At 42.5% G+C, this 23,472-nt stretch overlaps 1 protein-coding gene, 2 long non-coding RNA genes and 2 other non-coding genes across 23 annotated transcripts in view; 2 read left to right on the top strand and 3 right to left on the bottom strand.

Annotated features, from left to right (window-relative positions):
• The window catches only part of TMPO (thymopoietin), a 37,925-nt gene extending 24,279 nt beyond the window's left edge, over window positions 1-13,646 (bottom strand). For 2 of the 11 annotated variants that reach the window (XM_077845947.1, XM_077845948.1), the window contains exon 1: window positions 3,652-4,069. In XM_077845947.1, coding sequence (XP_077702073.1) covers window positions 3,652-3,930 — 279 coding nt within the window. In that variant the 5' untranslated portion in view covers window positions 3,931-4,069. Of the gene's footprint in view, window positions 1-3,277; window positions 3,428-3,651; window positions 4,086-6,218; window positions 6,333-6,447; window positions 6,599-8,196; window positions 8,306-12,655; window positions 13,120-13,203; window positions 13,452-13,557 lie in introns of those variants that run through there. The other 9 variants (XM_077845942.1, XM_077845940.1, XM_077845938.1 and 6 more) reach the window with 9 other exon arrangements.
• Window positions 3,612-13,057, top strand: LOC144282390 (uncharacterized). The gene is made up of 2 exons (XR_013350844.1): window positions 3,612-5,991; window positions 9,861-13,057. It is a non-coding gene; the product is annotated as an uncharacterized LOC144282390 (long non-coding RNA).
• Window positions 13,149-13,220, bottom strand: TRNAW-CCA (transfer RNA tryptophan (anticodon CCA)). The gene has a single exon. It is a non-coding gene; the product is annotated as a tRNA-Trp (tRNA).
• The window catches only part of LOC144282389 (uncharacterized), a 102,805-nt gene continuing 92,931 nt past the window's right edge, over window positions 13,599-23,472 (top strand). For 6 of the 9 annotated variants that reach the window (XR_013350837.1, XR_013350838.1, XR_013350840.1 and 3 more), the window contains exons 1-3: window positions 13,599-13,751; window positions 15,294-15,403; window positions 18,558-18,637. This is a non-coding gene — a long non-coding RNA (uncharacterized LOC144282389). The remainder of the gene's footprint in view (window positions 13,752-15,293; window positions 15,404-18,557; window positions 18,638-23,472) is intronic. The other 3 variants (XR_013350842.1, XR_013350843.1, XR_013350841.1) reach the window with 1 other exon arrangement.
• TRNAD-GUC (transfer RNA aspartic acid (anticodon GUC)) lies at window positions 13,838-13,909 on the bottom strand. Its single transcript has one exon. It is a non-coding gene; the product is annotated as a tRNA-Asp (tRNA).

Below are 23,472 nucleotides of genomic sequence, written 5' to 3'. Positions count from 1 at the left end.
TACTAGTTACTAGATTATTCCTATTTTCCAGATGAAAAGCACCTGATAGGCAATGTTCATTGTTCAAAGTCACCTGAATGTGCATAGACCTGGAAATTTAATCTACTGTTTAACTCTCTGATTTGAAAGTCTCTACACTTTAACACCTTACTGTAGAGTATGGCAGTCGATTTATGATTTAATTAACATTTACCATCACTAACATACTTTTTACTGTTCTGCTGCATGTCTTTTTTTTTTTAAGATTTTATTTTATTTTTATTTATTCATGGGAGAGAGAGAGAGAGAGGCAGAGACACAGGCAGAGGGAAAAGCAGGCTCCATGCAGGGAGCCCGACGTGGGACTCGATCCCGGGTCTCCAGGATCAAGCCCTGCGCTTAAGGCAGCGCTAAACCACTGAGCCACCAGGGCTGCCCCTCTGCTGCATGTCTTTAAATATTTCCTATTAAGAATTCATGATCCACTAGATCAGACCATTCAAGAATGCTATGTTCTACTGGATTCCAAATAGCTATACCTGCTTTGCACCTTGGAATGAAAAGGCAGATTGCCAACTCTGTGAATATTTATTTTTGTGTCAACAAATCTAGGTAATTTCAAAACCTAAAAACATTGGTGTCATCAAGACGCACAAAATAAAAAGCTTAGATACAAAAGTTAAAAAACAAAACCAAATTTTGAACACTCAAGTATTTTTGTCATATCACACCAAATGAATCTAAGAGACCATGGCATGACTAAATGGGAAGTTTATCCTTTTAATTAAAAATACTCCTTATAAACCCATGTTTAAATAGAAGGTATATGCTATGTCCTTGACCAAATCCACAGTAACGTTTGATTTGTTTTAAAATGTTAAAAATTGGGATCCCTGGGTGGCGCTGCGGTTTAGCGCCTGCCTTTGGCCCAGGGCGTGATCCTAGAGATCCGGAATCGAATCCCACGTCGGGCTCCCGGTGCATGGAGCCTGCTTCTCCCTCTGCCTGTGTCTCTGCCCCTCTCTCTCTCTTTGTGTGAATATCATAAATAAATAAAAATTTAAAAAAAAATAAAAAATAAAATGTTAAAAATTTACCACTTAAAAAAATCTGCCTTATATACAACTCTCAAACATACTTTGACTATCTGCTAGATTATATTCTTTAAGAAATGTGACATTATTATTACATGTGGGGCTAACAATGGCCACAACATAAAATATGGCACATATAAGAATAATATGTCATGGATAATAATTTTATTGGTTATTATAAATGTCCTAAGGCTCTTTTCCTATAAATTTAAGATTATTTTTTCTATGCTTGATAAAGTCTATCAGATTCCTAAGTTCAATTACAAGTCATTTTTATTTATTTAATATGCTTTAAAACAGAAAACAGGGCAGCCCCGGTGGCTCAGCGGTTTAGCGCGGCCTTCACCCACCAGGATCCAGGTGGGATCCTGGAGACCCCGGATCAAGTCCCGAGTAGGGCTCCCTGCATGGAGCCTGCTTCTCCCTCCCTCTGTCATGAATGAATAAATAAAAATCTTAAAAAGTAAAAAAACAAAAAAAAACAAAAAACAAAAAACAAAAAACAAAAAAGAAACAGAAAACAATACCTCCACCCAACTACCATCATTAACTTTTTCAAGTTGTGGACACCATTGAGCCTGGCATTTGAGTTTTAACTACTCCAGACAGTTAAGAGTTGAATCTACGGCTATGAAATAGTTTTTCTAAGGATTAAAACATTAAATGAGATATAAAGGGCTTAGCATGCCAACAGACTGTAGATTCTCTAAAAATGTTAATTCCTTCCACCCAGAACATATTTGTGTGGTGCTGACCAACTTAGATAACATGGGAAATCTGAGATGAAGTATGTAAATAACAAACACGATTAATTAATATCCAAAAAAAATCCAACAAATAAATAATTATGGTAGTGAGCAGGGTCTGCAGAAGTCAAACTCTAGTAGTTACGACCACTTGGTAGGAATTTAAAAACGTTGGATAACTAAACTGAAATTTTTATCCTTCCAAGAATAAAGAGTAGATTGTGATATACTTTTTTTTAAATTGAAGTATAATTAACATACAATGTTATATTAGTTGGGACACACTCTTGAAAAAAGTTTTGGAAGGAAAAACATCAAGAATCAAGAATCAAGATTAAGGGTTCTGTCCAAAAAGAATCATAAAAACAAGTAAGAAGGAATAATCCTATCATAAACACAACCAAGTACGTCCATGGCTCAACAATAATACATTTACACAAAAGACATACAGGGTTCTACAGGAGACTGATTAAAATGGAAAAGATTTCATATCTGTCAAAATCTTTAAATCCGTCTCAGTATTTTTTTCATAGGGGTTGAGGAAAAGCAGATAACGGATATGCTTTACTTTTTCTCTTTTATTTTAAAAAAGTCTCTTAAATTTCCTTTAATTATGGAGAAGTGAACTGGCTTCAAATCCACAAAGACATCAGAAACAAAATGGTACAGCTGGTCTTTTCTTTAACGAACAAGAATTTGACACTATTTGCCAGACCACTTACTTAAGATTTTCAATTTCTCTAACGCTCAGGCTAAGATTTTCAGTTAAAAATCTACATTGCATCTTTCTTTCACTTCTACTTGGTAATCCGGAAAAACACACCGCACAGATTTCTTAAAAGCTGAACAGCACAACTTTGAAAGATGCAGTACTTTTATCAAAACTCAACTCGCAACTTCGCAACCGGTCTTACAAAGCGAGGTCTATTACACCCAATCACTAGTTTTAATTACACTCCGCAGGATTCGAAATCTGAGAAGCAGGCAGTTCACGCCAACAAAACAGCGTATGAAAACCCACAGAACAAAAACCAAACTATTCTCCAACGCGATATGCACCTGGGAGAACCAATCTGAGATTGCACCGTGATTAGACATTCCAAATTGCTATCACTCCCGTATCAGAACGTCAAGAAATGAGCATCTCCTGGTTCCGAAATCTCTCCTTTTCTCATGCAAAATTTGCCAGAAAACAAAACACAAACAAAAAAAATCCAAGCCCTCGGTAACTACCAGAATTTCCAAATATTTCAGCATTTAGGACAACCACTTAAAGACGCTGATCCTAAGCGCTCACTTTAATTTAGAACACAGCCCCGCCAAAAGATGGCCTGTTGCTGGAAAACACGAACACTAACGAGAAAAGCCATAAACGGTTCAAAAAGCCCTCCCTATGCAAAAGCATAAAAAGGCGGGAATTTCTTTATTTCAAATTTTGGTAAGAAATTAGTGTGTCACCAGTTGCCCTCCAGGGAGCGCTCTGAGACTCGGCTACCAGTCGTTTCAGTTAATAAAGCGGGAAAAGCGCTCGAACGTGACCTCCAGCAGTTTCGGGCCGACCCTCCCGAAGGAGCGGCTCCCGGAGGGGGCGCGCAGTCCCCGCCGAGGCCCGGGCTCCCCGCGGCCACCCGAGGGCCAGGGCCAGCCGCACACCGGGCACACACACTGCCCCCCCGCCCCCCGCAGACCTGCCCGCCCGCCGCTCTGGGCGTCGCGCGCTCCGCCGCCCGGGAGGCCCGAGGGGGGCGCCAGGGAGGGAGGGCTGCGAGCTCGCGCGGGGCGGCGACAACCGACAACCGCCCGCCTTTGTGGCCCCGGCCGGGCGTCCTTACCCTGCCGACGGCGGCCCGGCTGCGGCCTGCGACGGCGGCCCCGGAGCCGAGGACCGGGGTGGGCTCGCGCTCCTCGTCGCTGGAGAAGTCCGGGGGCCCCTTGCTGTTGGCGCCGGCGGCGAGCGGCGGCCGGTTGCGCGCCGTGAGGTGCTGCAGGTAGAGCTGCACGTACACGTCCTTGCGCTGCTCCCCGACAGGGAGCGTCACGTTGTTGGCCACCAACTCACTCTTCAACTTCTCTTTCGTCAGGACCGAGGGGTCTTCCAGGAACTCCGGCATCGCGGCGGCGAAGCCCCTGGCCCGCAGCCCTCCCAGCCGCCGCTCACGCCGGCGCGCTCGCTCTCCGGCCGCGCTCGGGGCCGGAGGGGGGGACCGCGCTGCCGCCTCCGAGTCTCACGGCTCCCGCCCGGGAGGAGCGCCGCCGAGCACCGCACACGCTCGCGCACACAAAGCCAGGCCGAAGCCGGACACAAAAGCCCCCCCGCCCGAGCACAAGTGCGGACCCAGCGCGGCCAGGACGGGCGCCTCCGCCAACCCCAGCCCACACACACCACCCGCGAGGCCGGAGCAGCCTGTTTGGCCCACGCCCCAAGAACGCGCGCCGCCATTGGCCCGCGGCGGGAGGAAGCCGCGCCGTGATTGGTGGCAGCGCTCGCGCGGGTTCCATTAGCCGCCGCTCGGGGCGAGGGGTTGTGGAGACGCAGTTTCAAAGCGGCTCGGGCGGGAGCCCCGGACCGAGCGCGCTCCGTTTCTGCTTTCCCCTCGCCCGCCCTTCCCCGCCCTCCGCCTAGGACGCCGCTAAGGGAGCGGCCGTGCCCCGCGGGTGTGCGGCCCCCTCCTCCGCCCCGCCCCACGCCGCCCCGCTGGAGAAGCCGCTTTCCTCTCTGGCTCGGTCGCCCTCGGACGGGCCGCCTGCCTCGCCAGCCGCGGGCACCCCGGGCTGGGCCTTTCTCTGCCGCCCGCCGCCGCCGGCCCGGGAACCACCGCAGCCTCTCCTCCCCCGGACGCTCGCCCTGAAGGGAAAGAAAAGGAGCGGGGCGCGCTTCTCGGCGCTCATCTTCCTCGCTGCGGTGCACCTGCGGGCGGAACGGGCCGAGCAAGCCGTTCAGCCCCCGTCCCTGCTGGCCAACGCTTTTGTTCCCGAAATTCAGGAAAAACCAGACCTCGACTACGGGGCACTTTGAAATGCCCCTGAATTTGTGACAGAATTGCATCGTCAAATACTCCATTCGTTTCTGGCCCTACAGGTTGGGACGTTCCTGAAGGATTTCGTTTTGCACATTGGGGCACAATTGCATTTTTGTTGAGAGCATCTCTGGATTAGATTCGTAGACCCCTAAGAATCTTAACCGTAACTGAGTCAAACCTAATGTTTCATAATACGACCGGTCGAAGGGAAAGGGAAACCTTTAGGAATGCCTTGATGGGCAACTTAAGGAAACAGATGGTGCATACCTAGATTTCAACCATAGAAGAGCTGGGTGACCTATGGTCAGGCCAGGAACCCTAATCACACCCGTATTACTGATTCACATTAAAAAGTCTCAAGTTTCATAAGATTAAAATGTTTTCCTGCAAACAAATAACCACTGGTGACAAATACCTGTGTTTCTTACGAATAGATGCATTCCAAGATGCTTTTCTTCCAAGAAAAAAATGAAACTGACTTTGCATTTAGGGCTCCTTGATCATTTCCCCAGAATTCTGTACTCCAAACTGCATTATAAGCTGCTTAAAATTTTTAAAAACGTTATCTGATTTCTGCATGGTTGTTTGAGTAAATTTTTAAAAAATGCTTTCACTTGGCTGGGGGTTGCGGGGCTGGTCCACGCAGACCCCCAGACTAAAATAAAATAAAATAAAATAAAACAAAAATGCTTTCCCTAAAAATGCTCCCTATTTTGAGTTAAGTCATTTTATTTTGTTCAAATTGAGGAGACACTGTTTAATGATAGATTCTTTTCCTAGGGGGCAATTTTGTGTTTATTTTCTAAAACTCTCAGTATTACATATATTTAAGCAATAGTAATAAGCTAGTAGTGCAAATTAAAATTGTCTTTTAAGTAGCAAATTGTTTTGTACATTTTAAGGATGCCTTGTGAAAGTTACCTCATTTTTCTCCCCACAGCTTCCCTGGGCACCTAGGGAATTGCTTTTATCTTCATAAGGGGAACTGAGCAGCGACTTAAAGGACCATGATTTTGCACCACAAATACATAATCACAGCAAGACCACAGCCGATGGGTCTATTCTACCCTTTTGAATTAGGCCGTGCTAAATTGTTAACTTGCTAGTTGAAGAATTTGGCTCTGTCCTGACTGTACTAACAGTTTTTCAGAGGTAGGTTTTGCTGCTGTACCTGAAAAGGGTAAGAATTACTAAGGCTATATATGATCTGACCAGGGTGGGTACATAGAAGGGTCTCCCGGCTCTGACAGCTGCCCTGTGTCCTGAGGATACCTGAGCAGCTTGGTCCCTGAAATGGATACTTGGAGAAGGATACCTGAAGATAATATTATACCTAAATTTGATGTGAGTAGAATACAATGCTGAAGTCACAGACTCACCTGAGGGTAGTGCAGTGGCTTTTTTCATAGGGCCCTTGCACTCCAGATATTTTTCCGTTTTTTAGGCTGCGTAGTCCTTAATGATAATACTTCATCCTGCTTTTTGACCTTGAGCTAAAAAAAAAAAAAAAATCACCTGTTGAGTTCGCAAGGTGTTTGTTTTTGTAACTTGCTTTAAATAGACCCAGCATGGGGGGATCCCTGGGTGGCTCCCAGGTTTAGTGCCTGCCTTCAGCCCGGGTGTGATCCTGGGTCCTGGGTCCTGGGATTGAGTCCCACATCGGGCTGCCTCTCTCTCTGTGTCTCTCATAAATAAATAAAATCTTAAAAAAAAAAAAAAATAGACCCAGCATGGAGTGTCTGTGTGGCTCAGTTGGTTAAGCATCAAACTTGATTTGAGCTCAGGTCATGACGGTAGGGTCCTGAGATTGAGCCCCACATAGGGCTATGAGTCTGCTTGTCTCTATCCCCCTGCTTTTCCCCACCCCCACTTGCGTGCCGTGCTCTCTCTCAAATAAGTAAAATCTTTAAAATAAATAGACATAGTACTATGCCCTATAAGCCAACATAAAAGATAATATAATTCATAAAGAACTGCATTCAGATGCTTGAAGTGGATATTCCTTAAGCAAAAACGTTTTCATTCCCTTTCATTAGTTATCTCTCCTCTTATCCTTAGACACCATGAACTAGAGGTTATGTGCAGATTCTACATTTCTCAGGAGACACGGTTGATGTCACAAGAGATCAGACCGTGAGATCACCTTTCCATATCATCACAAAGTCATGACTAATCACATTCAGACTTGGAATTGTCCTAGATGCACCCAGTTATAGCCCAAGCACTATAAATTTTTAGTGATAAAAGTAATTTTTGCTTTCAACTCTCCTAAGTATGAGTTATGTTTTCCTCATACCCTGTGTACCTTAAGGCCAAGAGGTTGGGCCACAGGTTTGGGTGGCCTCTTTGTTCTTGATTACTACTTCAAAACTATTCTTCCTCTTTCCTCCTTCAAAAACATTTGAAGTTCATATAATCTGGGTAAATCATCTTTTATCATCTTTATCATTTATCAACCTTCTGGCCACTCTCCCTCAGATATTATAGGCTGTTTTTCCTTGCTCTAGGTTTCTGCACCATCCTTGTCCATATTCTCTGTGAATTTAACATTCTTAAAGATGGCCCATGCAACACCAGCATTTGGCCTCTTAGTTTTATTTTTATTTTTTAAAGATTTATTTATTTAAGTAATCTCTACACCCAACACAGGACTCAAACTGATGACCCCAAGATCAAGATCAAAAGTCGTATGTTCTTCCAACTGAGCCAGCCAGGCACCCTCAGCACTTGGCCTTTTAGATTTTTTAGCTCTTCATCTTCTTCAACAACTTGTTCCTCTATTTCATATCATCCATTCATTCCAAGTGGTAAAACTTTGAGCCTTGTCATCAATAACTGTTTTGCCTTCTAAGTCTCAACTTCAAGTATCCCAATTGTCAATCACTAGCGTTTTTCCTCAGCTCATTTATTATACTCTCACTGACCTATTAACACTTCGAATCCATTAAGCCCAACACTAAAAAAAATCTATTTATATGCTTCTGGCATCATAAACACTTCCAATTTACCCAACTTAGATTCCTCGATCAATCCTTGCAATTGCTCTTTTGCAGGCATTTTCAACCCTCTTATACCAATGTCTCTATCTTTCTTGCTTGGAGGACTCTCAAGATAGAACCTCAGTCTTGTTTGGATTGAACCCCACTGAAAGAAACTTTTCCATTCCATTTGCTTGCATCCAAGTAGCAAAGACTGCTATAGAAAAACCATACAACAGGGCTGACTGGTTTTAATTTATGTATGATCTGAGACCTCACAGGAGCACTTCATACTGGCTGGCAAAACTATTCATTCTCTGGATTAACCATTCATACCTTGGCTTCTCAACTCAAATCTCTTATATCCTTTAACCCTCACCCATTTTCAGCTGGTGTACTTGCATCATACTTGAGAAACTGGAAACCACCGGCAGGGAATGCCTCAACTTCAGAAGTTCACATCCGTGCTCATTTGCTCTTGCATCTTTCTTGTTTCAATGGAAGAGAAAACTGTCAGAAAGAACTCCACCCCTTGTACTCTGGATCTCATTCTTCTCTCCTGCTCAAGGACTTGATTCTTTGAGTCACTGCCCATGAAATTTCTTAATTTTTTTTTCATTATTTTTACATTTTAAGTAGGCTCCCTGCTCAACATCGGGCTCAAACTCACAACTCTGAGGTCAAGAATCACATATTCTACTGCCCTGTGCAATTTCTTAATTGGAAAAAAAAAAAGACTTGGCATTTTATTTTATTTTATTCATACAATATAAAATTTTAGAAAATTATCTTTTTTTTTGTTGAAACAGCTATTGGGTTTTATTTATTTTGGTATTGGGTTTTCTTTTTTTTTTTAAACTCTTTAAAATGTTACAGCATTGATACCTAAAAATCTTGGGAAACAGTGGAAAGATATTCTATGTGAAGCCATGGCTTTAAGAAAAAAACATACCAATGGAATAACTGTCAGAAAACTGTTGTGAAACTTTTTTTTTCTCATAAATCATTTGGATAGTTGCCTTCATTTTCCTTTTTGAAGTTTTTTTTTTTTTTCCTTTTTGAAGTTTTTAATGTTCTAAACGTACAGCTGACTTTTTTGTTTTTCATTACCCCGTTTTGCAGAGGGCTTGGTTGTGAATTTAAAGGTGTCACCTCAAGCGGAGTAGATGACTAAATACGTGGTCATAAAAGTCATATTCTTCACATTTTTCTTAAGAATATGAGAAGATTTTCACAATACAACATTGAGTAAAAAATAAGTAGAAAAAAATAGAGAACCATATTAGAGTAAGATCTCAGTTCTATAAAGAACTGTAGTGTGTATGGATATATGTTGGATATATGTTTATTTAAAAATTTATACAAAGAAAAAAGACTAAATGGGTATAGACCAAAATATTTGTAATAATTTCGTCTAGGTGATAGGGAACAAGTAATTTTTACTTTCTTATTCTGTATTTCTGAAGATTTCTCTGATGAACACATGCTTTTATAAATATAACTTCTTTTGAAATTAGTGTGAGAAATTGGGAAATCACTTGGCTTATCAGAATTCAGTCTTTCAGTTTTGTATTTCCAAAGGCTTCATTTTTATCAGTTCATCAGTCTTAGGTAACTGATTAACAGTAATCTCAAAAGAGAAGCCTAGTTTATTGAACAGGTGAAATAAATGCTTAGAGCATTCTATACTAGTGGATAAATCTACTTGGGAGAATAAATGCCTGGAAAGATTTTAGTGAAATAGAACAAAATCACAGATGTATTAAGTGGGAATTCAAATATGGATCTGTATTTCAGAGCCTCTTTCTTGACCTCATTCCTATAAAATATTTGTAGAAGTTAAAGTGTTGGATTTTAAGTTGTTTCAGAGCTATATAGCAAGTCAGCAAATGGGCTATTCTAGGAAAGTACAGATGTCCAAACTTGGAAAGAAGCTGGAACCTGTGAAGTAACAATCTTAGAGCTGTAGCAATACAAATAATGACATGTATATATACTTCTTTACAACATTTTTATGTATATCTCATTTGATTTTTTTTAAAGATTTTATTTATTCATGAGAGACAGAGAGTGGCAGACAGAGGAGAAGCAGGCTCCATGCTCGATCCTGGAACTTCAGGATCATGCCCTGAGCCGAAGGCAGATGCTTACCGACCGAGCCACCCAGGCAACCCCTTATTTTCGTTTCTACTACTATTGAAAATTCGTTAAATCACATCAAGCCCGTCTGTAAAGTGCTCCCTATGGAGAATTATGAACGGGTCCAAAGGCAGCTGAAGATTTTTTGTTGCTCAGTCGGCCGGACGTTGACCCCACCTAAGGTTCCCGGGACCTAGGTGCTACGGGGCCACTGGAAGAAAGATGGCCAAGTGCCCTGGGTGACAGAGGGCTCAGCTCTCCAGTCTGAGGCCAGGAAGGTGAGTGCCTCTCCCCGTCTACTCCGCCTCCTCCCTGCCAGCCTCAAAGTCCCTATTACCTGTTCATCTTGTCTCTATCATTCCAGTCATTTATCCCCAGCAACAGAATCTACTGTACTTTCACTACGTTCCCCATGGTGGCAGCTTTATGGATCTTTCTGAGACCTAGGTCTTGGATGTGGTACCTAGGGCCGGGGTTGTCTTGTTTGGTACCATTCAGACTCCCCGAGCCGGCCCTCCGCAAGCTGATGTTGAAGCCCAACAGCAGCTTGCCCCTCTTACCCCAGAAACTAAGAATTTTCTTTATCACAAAGCCTACAAACTTCACAGACATCTCTAGAGCCGCCTCTAGAGCTCAACACTTAGCGCTAGAGACAAGCCAAGCCAACCTGGCCGCAATGTCCCAGGGACTAAGTGCCAATGTTCAAAATCCTGATTGTTTTTTTAAAGTTTTTTTTTTTTTTTTTGAGTATAGGTGAAACACAATGTTATATTAGTTTCAAGTGTACAACATAGTGACTCAACTCCTAAGTTCTGCTGTGCTCACCACAAGTGTAGCCACCATCTGTCACCATACAGGGCTGTTAGACTATCATTGACCATATTCCCTATGCTGTGTCCAATTTGATTCTCAACCCTGTGAGGTAAGCGGGACCTCCAGTCTGGCCTTGTTCTATAGGCCACTGGTTCTCAAACTTTAGTCGGCATTTAAATCACCTGGAAGGCCTGATTAAAACTCTTGTTGCCAGGCCCCATCCCCAGAGTTTTCTGAGTCTGTGTAGGTATGGGGTGGACTGGGACCTGAACATTTGCATTTCTAACTTGTTCCTAGGTCTGGAAACAACAGCTCTAGGCCTTTTTTTTTAAACATACTTTGTAAAGCCAGAGTTAACCTTGTCATAGTCTTGAATAATAGTTTTGCATTGTCCTCAGAATAAAATCCAAATCAGTTAAAAGATCCTGATGGATTGATCTAACTCCTGTTTAACTCTACAGTTTTTCTCTCTTCCTTTCCAGCCAGAACTAGCAGTTCTCCAAAGAAAGTGTATTAGTTTGCTAGGGCTGCAATAACAAAATGATTAACAAGGTAACATTACCTGCTCTGCTGCACACAAAAGCATGATTTCCTACAAATGAGATAACATGCTTGGTCCAAGCTAAGATCAAGTAGGCATTGTTACAGATGTATGCTATAGATTCAAAGGTTGCTGGGGGAGAAAGAACAGAAGTTCTGTTATGGGGAGAATTGTGGCCTCTCAAAATTCATATGTGGAAGCCCTGAGTACTCCCCAGTACTTCAAAATGTGACTATATTTGGAGATAAGGACTTTTAAGAGGTAATTAAGTTAAAATGAGGCCATTAGCATAGGCCTATTGGGTTCCTTATAAAAGGAAACTTGGACATCAGCACGGATGTGCGCACACAGAGGAATGACCATGTAAGGATACGGTGAGGTGGCCACCTAAAAGCCAAGGACAGGTCTCAGAAGAAATCACTGTCACTTGGAACTTGAACTTCTAGGCTCCGGAACCACGAGAAAATAAATTTCTTGTGTAAGCCTTCCAGTCTTTTGCTACAGCAGCCTGAGCAAACTAACATAAACCACTACTTTTATAATTGAAGAAACCAGACCCCAGGGATATTGACAGTGCTTGACTCTTTGAAAGCATTCATGTATGTCTACTAGATAAATAAATGCCTTAAAGTAACACAGCAAACTTGTATTTTTCAAGATACTCCTTTATGGGGCCTTCTTGAACTACCTAGGGCAGAATTAATGTCCCTATTTTAGCACCTACATACCACTCTGCTCATGTTACTTTCATGGCACTTAGCTGAACACATTATGGTATTTGGTTACCCAGTGTATCCCTCAGTGCTGAGCACGGTTATTAGGCTCATCATAGTTGGTGGTTCATATCTGTGGAAATGGATGGTCTAACCTCAATCCATCCAAATAGAGGAAAGAACAAACTACACAAAGTGAAAATAGAATGTCTGGCTATAGTGCTGTATTAGGTTTTAACCTGACATAATTTATCATAAGAAATTAGTACTTGATATTTTCAAAAGACTGAGCAGAAAAACTCAAGGACTTTTATGGAACGTGGCCAATAAAGATCTAAAAATATTTCTCATCATCTTGTTCATTTTTTGTACAACAAATGTCTGACACATGCCTTCGGGCACTATTCAGTACTGAGCGTCCTGGAGCTCACAAAGGTGATGAAGCTCTGCTCCCTATGAAAGAGATTAATAATTTAACGTGGTATCAGACTTGTCCCCACTCACATGAATTGGTGAAACTATAAAGGGGCTACTGATGTATCACTTAGGTCCAATGCCTTCTAGCACGTTCTTTCAACAATTTCCCCACCTTTATTATAAAACAGTAAAGAAGAGGACATGTAGTCAGTTACCTTGTTTGGAAACTTTTCCTCTGTGTGCCAGTTTTATCTGTAAAAGTGGGATTCTCATCACACGTTAAGATTGTTTATTGGTACACAGGCCAAAACACGTAAACCGCAACAATATTCAATGTTAGACATTTTTACTCTATTGTCCTTGGTTCCAAAAGCAAGACCATTTTTGGGAAAACAACTTGTACATTTCTTGGGCTGAGCCGCTGGACTGATGGATACACCCACTAGTGCACAGCAGTAACAGTCCACACTTCTAGGTGCTACGCACATTAAATGACGGAAAACTCCCTTCACAAAGCCAAACAGTACAAAACTGAACAGTATGAAGTCAGCCTTGTCTTTTCGCACACTAAGGATTACTAGGATAACTTATGAAGACGATTCAATCCTAAAATCAAAGGCATTTTCAAAAAACGGCGGGAATAATCCTAGATCTGCAGAAGCCAGCGTTTTAAAGACGTCTACAAAAAAAAAAAAAAAAAAAAGCCCATGACCCCGACGTGATTCGAACACGCAGCCTTCTGATCTGGAGTCAGACGCGCTACCGTTGCGCCACGAGGTCCTGCTGGGCTGTCGCTCGCGCGGTTTCTTAGGACTCAAGTAACATGGCGTTTCCTCCGGACACGCGTCCGTCCTTCCAGTTCCGTGCTCGGCCCTCCGCCTCGCGCAGGCTGGAGTGAGACACCGAGCCCCAGGTTTACTGATCGCTAAGCCTCCGCCGAACTTGGGGGCGCAACGAGCGGAGGCGGCAGGAGCGCGTCTCCCTTCCAGGCGGGGCCCCGGAAGGCGCTCCTCCCCCTGCCACACCAGGCCGCTTCCGTTCCCGCGCGGCCTGTAGGCCCGGAAACTCTGCCGGCTCCCTCCCCGCCCCCACTCGGGCTCCGCGCCGGGGTCGTGACCTCGAGTTGGAATTTGGCGGGCGTCACTGCGCACGCGCAGGCGCAGGCGGGCTCTGGCGGCCGCTGTCAGCGCGGGGCCGCCGGCGGCTCGGCTTCTCCTCCTCCGGCAACGTAAAGCTTTGCCAGTCAGGTAGCCTTTATGTCGCAGTGAGCTCTCAGCTTCAGGGTCCCCCGTTTTAAAAGTCACACAAAAGGTATCTGCGTCTTGTATTCGTTGGCCTAGCGCGACGTAGGTGAACTATACGGAAAAGAGCGACAGGAATCGATAAAACATGCCGACCTCCCCGTCGGGGAATTGAACCCCGGTCTCCCGCGTGACAGGCGGGGATACTAACCACTATACTAACGAGGAGCTGGTGTCCGCTGGCCTCTAAAATTTCTTTTCAAAAGTAATGAAGGTCCCTCCCTAGGCTCACCGCCCGGAAGTGTGACAACCCGAACCCCGGGCTCGCTCGTGCCCTCGCCATGCCCTCTGGGCTCCCTGGACTCCTCGTTAGCGGCAAGAGAGACTTATTTAGAACTGAATCGAAATGCGCTTCCGTGCTTATCAGGGGGGCGTTGGTGAAGATAGCGTTCCGGAGCTCTGTATGCTTTCCGGAGGATCTGGGTTTCTGGAGGGAGGTTTTTAATGTAGTAGTGACAAGAGGATGTGGACTGAAGCACAGCGTCCCCTTCACACATTTCTATTTTCATTCTTTTTTTTTTTTTTTTTCTATTTTCATTCTGAACTCGAAGTTCACGGCCAGCATTTGGTTGCCAGACGTCCGGGCAGTCAGGGCTGACCCACGCTACGGGGCCGCCTCAATCTGTCACCTTTGGGGACACGAGGGCGCTCGTGCATTGGGCCAGCTGTGGCCCAAACCAAAGTGTGTTAGCTGATTTTTTTCTTCTTCTGTATTTCAGTCTCTTTCCTGAGGCGTCCACAGTTGGCTTGAAAATGATAAACACGTAAATGGCAAAATCATTATCATAACATGTAAATAATTCAAAAACAAGGATGTGCTGTTAATTGAACCTACGGTTAGGAAGAAGGTGGGCTCATGGGATAATCTGTGCCATCCTTAGCCTTTTCATGAACAGAATCAAACCCCTTGCAAAAGGACCTCCCACAGAAACTTTGACCATGATCCCTAAATAAGCAAATTTCTAGAGTCCTAGACTTGACATGATTGAAAGTTTTCATCGTAGAACTTAAATGTACGGAATCCAGTCCTTGCAGGGTAATGAAGTAATACATTTTTTTTTTTTGGCGGGGGATCATAGGTTAGGTGGTGTTTTTCCATGTGATGAAAGGGATTATTTAATGCAGACTTAAAAAAAAAACAAACCAGCAATTTCTGAGGCCTGTTTGGGCATATATATATATATATATATTTGTGTGTGTGTGTTAAGTACACTAGAAGCCTCAATAAAACTCCATGCCCTATGCCCTCCTTCTACTCCTAACGCTCCAGTAAGTTGTAAGGTCCAAAGGGCACTGTGATAACTACGATGACCGCTTTTTTTCCTTGTAAGATTGAAGGGATTTGTCCCAGGTCTCTGTGTTGGCCAAACTGCAGGGCAAGTGGGAACCCAGATTAATTGAAAGGTCTATCTTCACCCCTCCCCCACTCCGAGTAGAAAAGGTTTAATCCTTGTCCTTTCAGAAGAGACATCATCCTCTGCACCTAAGCTGTGGTAAAGCTATGCCTGTTTTCATACACGGGTTTTTACTTTTTTTTTTTTCCACTCCCTAGGGAAATGAAGAAGTGGCCTGAGTCAGCACAGATCATGGAGCAGGAAACTGAGCACCTGCTGCCCATTTTCCTAAAATGGAAAGGAAGAGAGGTTGATTAACCTGAACAGGGTAAGGGAGCTCAGAGATTCCTCACTGTCAGCACCGGGTGAACGTAAAGGTTAAAATCTACTGGCAGCAGGGACGACACAGAACCATCTTTGGAAGTGAATAGCATGGTGACAATCAATGTTATTGAAAGTTTCAGATCTTGCTCTACCGAAATAACTGGCTGTTGAGCTTATCACAGCGTGCAGAATCATTCGCATTCACTTCATCTTCTCCGCAGTCCTCTGAGGTCAAGAGGGTGGGTGTTTTATCCCTATTTTAGAGGTTGGAGGAAGAGAATCTTGTAGAGTCACTCAGATAGGAAGTGGTGAGAGGCCAGGAATCACCCCCAAGCCTTGACTGCAAATCTTGTACAAAATTCACCCTGCTCCATGGTTCCACATACTTTATATTGACAAATATGTGTTAGAGAGGGAAAACCTTTATCGCTAGTATCAGCATAATGTGTCACACTCATTCCTGTACTAATATTTACTAATCTTTAATTGCTTAGGCACTGTAGTTATTCATTCACTATTGAACCTACAATGTGCCGGGCGTTGTTTTAGACATAGGAGGAGGTTTTAATGAATACATTTTCCTCTTGTGGAGTTTATATCCTAATAGAAGGTAGCCAGCAAACAGTGAATTTAATAAATAAATATGCTACGGGGTGACAAGAGCAGAAATAGAAAAAGATGACATTATAAGAGGGTTTAGAGAGTGGCAAATTAAATACAGTGGTCAAATAGGCCTCATTTTAGTAAGGTAGCATTTGAACAGACTTGAAGTAAGGGCTGTGGCCACATAGCTATCTAAAAGACCTATGGGGCCTTAGAGGTCATTGTAAAGACTTTGACTTTTATTCTGAGGGGAAATATGCTGCTGTAGGGTTTTGGAGAGAGACATGACCTGGTCTAATTTATGTTTTAAAGAGGTTTTGGCTACTGGGTTGAGAATAGATTGTGGAGGCAGAGCAGAAGCAGGGAGACCGATGAAGTCTGTTGCAACAACCCATGAAGCAGGTGAGGTGGGTCAGGCTAACCTGGGAGTTTTGGAGAACATGAGAGGTGCTGACATATTTTGAAGGTAGAGCTTTCCTGATAGAACTTCCTGAATGTGAGGCGTGAATGTGAGGTGTAAGAGTAAAAGAGGAATCAAAGACACTTACGGGGTGCCTAGGGGGTTCAGTTAGTTAAGCGTCTGCCTTCTGCTCAGGTCATGATCCCGGAGTCCTGGGACTGAGCCCCACATCGGTGGGGAGCCTGCTTCTCCCTCTCCCTCTGTCTGTCACTTCCCTGCTTGTGATTGCACTGTCTCTCCCTCTATCAAATAAATAAAATCTTTTTTTTTTTTTTTTTTTTTAAAGACGCTTCCAAATTTTTTGGTCTGAGCAACTGGAAGGATAGAGTTGCCATGAACTGAAGTGGAAAATAGTGCACGACCTCAAAGGATACCATCCATATCGATAGTTTATGTGAAGGGAGCAAGAATTCGTGTTCCCTTTAAGGTTCATCTAGCTAGAGTGAGAATCAAATTGAGATGAGGAGACATCTCAGGGTTGTGAGATGGAACCTCCTGTTGGGCTCCGCAGTGGGCATAGAGCCTGTTTAAGATTCTCTCCCTCCCTCTACCCCTCCCTGACTCTAAAAAACAAACAAATTGACATGTGACATATTAATAGGAAAGAATTAAATTTAGTAGCATACGTAGAAGGAATCCATACAGACATGGAAATTCCAAAGACAGGCAAAATGAAAGATACAAATGTTGTTATGAAATAAGGAGAAGATGTTAAGAGTCTTAGTCTTCAAAGGGAAGGAATGCATTTTCAGGAAGAATGAAAAAGAGTAAATATTTGGTAAACGAGTGTTTCCTGGGCTACTGAGAAACAATACAACGAAGAGAGGACTTTAATCAAACAGGCCGCACTTAGTTCGTATTGTAATGTAGTTACTTCTATCTCAATCCTTTTAGGCAGCTGTGGGTTAGCTAAAGAGCTTTTTCTGAACCAGCTGTGTTTGGAATACTTTTTAACTCAAAATAACCTTAATGCCTAAAGTGGCCCATTTTGGGGCAGCCTGCCCTTGGCCCCCAACAAAAGTACACTGGGGAGCCCACAGGATTCACATAGATACTCCGTGGCCACACTCCTTGGAAGTGCACAACATGACAGCTCTGCACCTGGAGCAGTATTTTGGGGGATAATCAGCATTTTGGTTTTGGATGTGTTAAGGTTGAGACAATGAGTAGGCAGTTGACCAGAATGGTTGAGTACTCATTATGTAAGCCAAGTGCTGTGCTGGCCGCTGGAGGTGCCGTGATGAACAAGAACCCTGACCTCAAGGAACTTTCATGTGAGCTGGGGAGACACCTGTCATTAATCAAAGAATAAAAACAACAAAAAAGTTAAATTACAATTGTGACAGTTACTAAGAAGAAGATGCAGAAGGAAGAGTTTTCTCAGTAGAGAGAATTGTGTGTGCAAAAGTTATAGGAGCTGCGGAAATGTGGCGAGGAGAGTGGTTGAAAAAAGGTGGAAGTGCGTAGGGATCCTGAGAAGGACCATGGGAGAAATGAGGCAGAAAGGTCCAGGGGAGCAGGATGGGTGATACAGGATCTCTCAAGCTATGTTAGCTTTTTCTTGGCCTCTTATTCATTTTTAAAATAAATGTATTTGTCTATTTACTATTTTTAGGGTTTATTGAGGTATAATTTATGTCCAGTAAAATTCATTCTTTTTTAACAGTACTGTTCTATGACTCTAGTTATAGACTATTTCTATCACTCCTATCACCTCCGTCACAAACTTCCATTATGCGCCTTCGCAGTCAATCCCTTCTCTCCAGCCCCAGGCCACCGCTGATAGGATTTCCATGTCCAGAATATCATATTAATGGAAAGGTACAGTTTGTAATCTTTCGAATATGGTATCTTTCAGTGAGCATGATGCTTTTGGGGAGTCATCCGCATTGTTCCCTGTATCACTGAGATTTTTTTTTTCCCATTGCTGATTAGTGCACCATTGTATGGATGTTTATCTACTCACTAGTTGATGGACATTTGAGTTGTTTCCTAAATACAGCTATTATAAACATTAGTATTGTTAAAAAGAGACAACAGACCGAAATGGAGTCACTTTTGTTACATGCCTCCCCAAGACTTAATCTGTTTGCAGTTTCAGCATCTCCCAGGAGTGAAATTTTAAGCCAACCAATCTGGAATTTCCTGATCAGCACTTGAGAGATCATCTGCATGGTAAGACTACTCTTGAGGAGAAAGTGAACCTGTCTGAAACAACCCTTTCTTTTGCTAGCAACCGTCCTGTTTCTGCCTATAAAATTCTATTTTGTACAGTTCCTTGGGGTGCCTTTCTACTTGGCAGATAGGATGCTTCCCAATTTATGAATTGTTTGAAGAAAGCCAATTAGATCTTCAAATTTACTCAGTTGAATTTTGTTTTTTTTTTTTTTTAAACAATACATAGGTGTTTGTATCTTTAGTTCTCTTGGGTCAACACCAGGAGTGGGATAGCGAGGTCTTAGGGTGAGTATATATTCACCTTTATGAGAAACTACCAAACCGTTTTCCTAACTGGAATATTTTGCATTCCCACTGACAATACATGAGCATTCTTGTTGTTCTACGTCTTTGCTAGCACTTGGTATTGTAAGGAATTTTAGTTTGAGTCATTCTAATAGGTGTGTAGTGGAATGTGGTTAATAGATCTTTCCCTAATGATTAATGATGTTGAACATATTTCCATGGGTTTATAAGTACAAATTAAGCACCTTAATATTTTGTCTATTTTTCAATTGGGTTGTTTTCCTACTGAATTTTGAAAGTTTTAGAAAATATGTTCTGATTACTTGTTTTCTTTTATTTGAATCTGATAAATATCTTTTTTTAAAAACAATATTTTATTTATTTATTCATGAGAGACACAGACTGAGAGAGAGGCAGAGACACAGGCAAAAACAGGCTCCATGCAGGGAGCCCAATGTAGGACTTGATCCTGGGACTCCAGGATCACACCCTGGACTGAAGGCAGGCACTAAACCGCTGAGCCACCTAGGGATCCCCAAATCTGATAAATATCTTGAGATATATCAACACATATATGATATATCTTGGGACATGTGTGCCTCGTTTTCTTCACTCTCTTAAAGAATTCTTGATTTTTTGATATCATCTTGATGACCTGGTTTCTTGTGATTCTTCCCTTTCTTTATTATTTTCACTTCCTCAACTTAACCTTTGAACACAATGTAAAAAAGAGCTTGGGTTAGCTCACTACCTGTCATTCTCTTTTCCCTTCCCTCTTTCTGGGTAATTGCAAAAGAGTCTAAATTGCTCCTGGGTAGTTTTTGGATTCTCTAATCATTCATTTTCAGAAACATGATTTACATTTATTAAAATGCAAAACTTCCCATGCAAATATGAAACTAACCCTTCATAAGCATTCAAATTCAAATTCAAACATGAATGTTTATGATTTGGGCCTGGAAGACAGACCTAGCTGGGTACGAGTTTAGATTATTAAAGGAAAAACAAAACAAAAAAAAATAAAAAAAAATAAAGGAAAAACAATTTCTATTGAGGATGCTCATATTTTGCCAGTTATTTATCTAAATAATGCAGAGTTAAAACTGAGAGGCAAACATTTTTCCCTTCTAGCGCAATCAACCCATTAGTCTCTTCTTTTCCCTCTCATTGAAAAAAAAAACCCAAAAAACAAAAAACAACAAAAAATCCCAACTGTATTCATCTATTCTTTGTGCCAGATATGGAGATAGACACTGGGGACAAAGATATGAGTAATATTCACTTTCTGCCCTCCAGAACTCAGATTTTATGGAGGTGGACTCTTTTACTGATAGTTTGTTAAGTGCTGTAGAGGAGGTATTGTCCACGTTGACTGACAGCCTACTATGTACAGGCTCTGTTTTAAATGTTTTACAGGTATAAGGATAACTAATGTTTGTTGTAATCCTGTAAGTTTGGTACTGTAGTTCTTCCCCTTTTACAGATGAGGAGACTGAGGCACAAGAAGGTTAAGGTCACAAATAAAGTGAGGGAAGTATGTGTAAAATACTCTGGGACTACAGAAGGACTGGGTCTGTGGCGGGGGGGGGGGGGGGTGTTTCAAAAAAAACCCAAACAACTCACTTTTAGCTGGCTCTTCAAAAGATGATGATGAGGTTTGAAAGAGAAGAGAAAGATTTTCTAGCATTCCCTGAAAGAGCAAAGTACTCATGCAAAGGCTCAGAACTAGCAGAAGAGTGTGCAGGGATTTCAGAAACACCAGGGAGAGAGACTCCTGCTGGTGGGATCAACCGCAGGAGGCAGGAAATGTCTTCACTGCACAGTTAAAAATCACAGATTTTGAGCAGCCGGCAGGAACCTTACAGATCTTTTCAATCTTTTCATTTATATAGGTAAGGAAACTGAGGCCCAGAGAGCACTGGCGACGTCCCTAGTTCTCAGGGCCGAGAGAATGTCACCACTTTTCCCTATTTGTTATAGTGATGAGGGAATTCAGGACATCAGATGGCATCACCTTCCCTGTGGCTTGACTCCTCCTGGGCTGGCATTGGCTTCTGGCCTCAAGGTCATTGACCTTCCTGTTCCTGACTTTTTCCTGCCTTACTGACCACCTGCTGGCTTGGCGGTGTCATTCCCCGTGTCAGTAATGGTGCTCATTGACCTGTCTGGCCTTGCGGCAAGCACTGACCCCACCCGGAGGACTACTGGGTCCTTTGACCCGCACCCTCCCAAAGCCCTTTTGGGTCAGTTCTCAGGCAGCCGGGTGGACAAATTCATTCTGCTTAATTGGGGTGAGATGAAATAGTGCCTACTCCTGAACTTTAGTCTTCACCCATTTCCTCTTCTAAATGCAAAGCAACAGAAATGCCTGCCTTAAATGCACACTACTCAGGTCCGACATTGAAATTGCCACCTTAAGAAAAAAGCTGCCTGTGACATTTTTGAAATTTCTTCTACCTGTGAGTCACTCATGTGATTAACAAGGTCATCAGAATTCATTGATAAAAATGAACTTGATAATACCGTAAACAAGAACAAAACTAGCACAGAATAGTATGCAAAGTACTTCTTTTCCTGTGCATTTACAAGTATTAAAAAAAAATCTTTTAAAAAAGTTTATTTCAGTAATCCTAACACCCAATGTGGGGCTCAGACTTAGGACCTGCCCTGAGATCAAGAGCTGGATGCTTCACGGACTGAGACAGCCAAGCACCCCTGCATTTATAGACATTGAAAGAAATATGGGGCAATATTAAAAGTTACATTACATCTGGGTGAAAGCATATTGATGATCCCTGTTCTTTTTGCTTTTCCATATTTCTCAAATTTTCTACTCTGTGCCTGTATTATTTTTGAACTAAAAAAAAAAAGCAACTAAACCCAATAACGTTTTTAAAAAAGTTACTGATACTAAGCAAAGGAAATAGCGTAAATGGGCACCTGTAATAAACAGTCTTTTCTAGAACTAGTGACTATTCTCTAATTTTCTTTGCTGGTTGAAGGTTTCATTTTGCTATTTGAATCGTTTTACTTCCTTAAGGTAGGGAGGTGAAGGGTAGAGGAAGCAAAGTTCAACATCCGCAAAACAGGGTGTGCGGCCTTCTTTCCTTGTCCCTTTGTTCCCAGTCTTTTGTTGTTCTCGACGAGGATTTTTGGTTTCAGGATTTAAAGAAAAACAAGCGCCGTCAGTCCGCGCGCCCTCTGGTGTCCCCACGAGGTACGGCAGGTCAGCTCGCTAACACCCACACTCCCCGCACAGGGTGATTGTTGCCTGGCGGCAGGAGGGTCGCAAATTTTAGAGGAAGTCCTCACACACCCAAAAGCTTCGCAGGTTTAGCCTTTGAAACTATAGTGGTTATTGATTAAACAACAACAACAACAACAACAACAACTTAAAATCAGCATCTGCATATTTAAAAGAGATCTATTTTATTTTGAGAGATCTAATGAGTCAATTCTGAAATCATCCAGCAGAGGTTTCTGGCTCCTGAAACTAAAAAAGCCAAATTTTGTCCTATAATTATAGCAAGTCCGTACTTTGAAGTAATTGCCAACACATTAGGTGAAAGAGATCTGGATACTTAGACTCCAGCTTGACTCCTGTTAATGATTTCTGCCACTTTGAGCTTGATCAGTATCCTACGAGAGTTGATACTGAAAGTCACGTTTTTTTTTTTTCCAAAGTCTGCGTATGTATGTACGTATGTATGTATGTAAGTAATCTCTACACTCAATCTGGGGCTCATACTCATAACGCTCATATCAAGAGTCGCATGCTCTTCCAACGGAGCCAGCCAGGCAGCCGTGAAAATCCTTTTTGTCCCGTCATTTATTTTGTATTGCATTTTTCATTGAACTATGTGTTTTTAAAACTTACATTTCCACTGGAAAAAACAAACAAACAAACAATAACAACAACAACAAACCCCACAATGTAAACCAGCATAGGCAAATAATACTTTTGGTTTAAACATTTATGAGTTGATAAGATCCCAGGCGTTAAGTTTTCTTTGAATAGGTGTTGGGAAGGCAAAATTTAGCCTCTGTTCTCTTAAGGATCTCCGCTGGGTCTGAAAATTAAAACGACATAAAACAGATTAACAGGAGAAAAACCTACAGCTTTGACGTGTGCACGGGGGCCTCCTCCCATCCCAAGATGAAGACTCAAAGAAGTGGTAAAACCTAAATAGTTATATACCAGGTTGAATAAAGAGAGGCAATTGTGGACAAGGCCCCAAAATATATGGGGGGGGGGCAGCTAGAGAAAGATAAGAGTTATTTTAACAAGATCTGTTTGCCAGAATTCTCTCAGCCTTGACACTCCATCTCTGGTGATAAGCATATGTCTTTTCTTGTGGCATAAGAGGGATATCTTTCACATGGGAGTTTTATCTCCTGCTTTTAGTAAGGAAAAGGGGAGGTCAGAGCTCCCTTCTCAAACTGGCTATTTTACAAGTTATTTTTCCAAAATAATTCTTATGCCAAAGTGGCATATCTTGGGGTGGCATATATCACAGGCCATTCATGCACAAAATATGAAATTTAGA

The sequence above is a fragment of the Canis aureus genome, chromosome 13 (genome assembly GCF_053574225.1).
Source record: "Canis aureus isolate CA01 chromosome 13, VMU_Caureus_v.1.0, whole genome shotgun sequence".
Taxonomy (NCBI): Eukaryota; Metazoa; Chordata; class Mammalia; order Carnivora; family Canidae; genus Canis; species Canis aureus.
The sequence above is the reverse complement of the archived record's forward strand: the minus strand, read 5'-3'. Positions and strand labels throughout refer to the sequence as shown.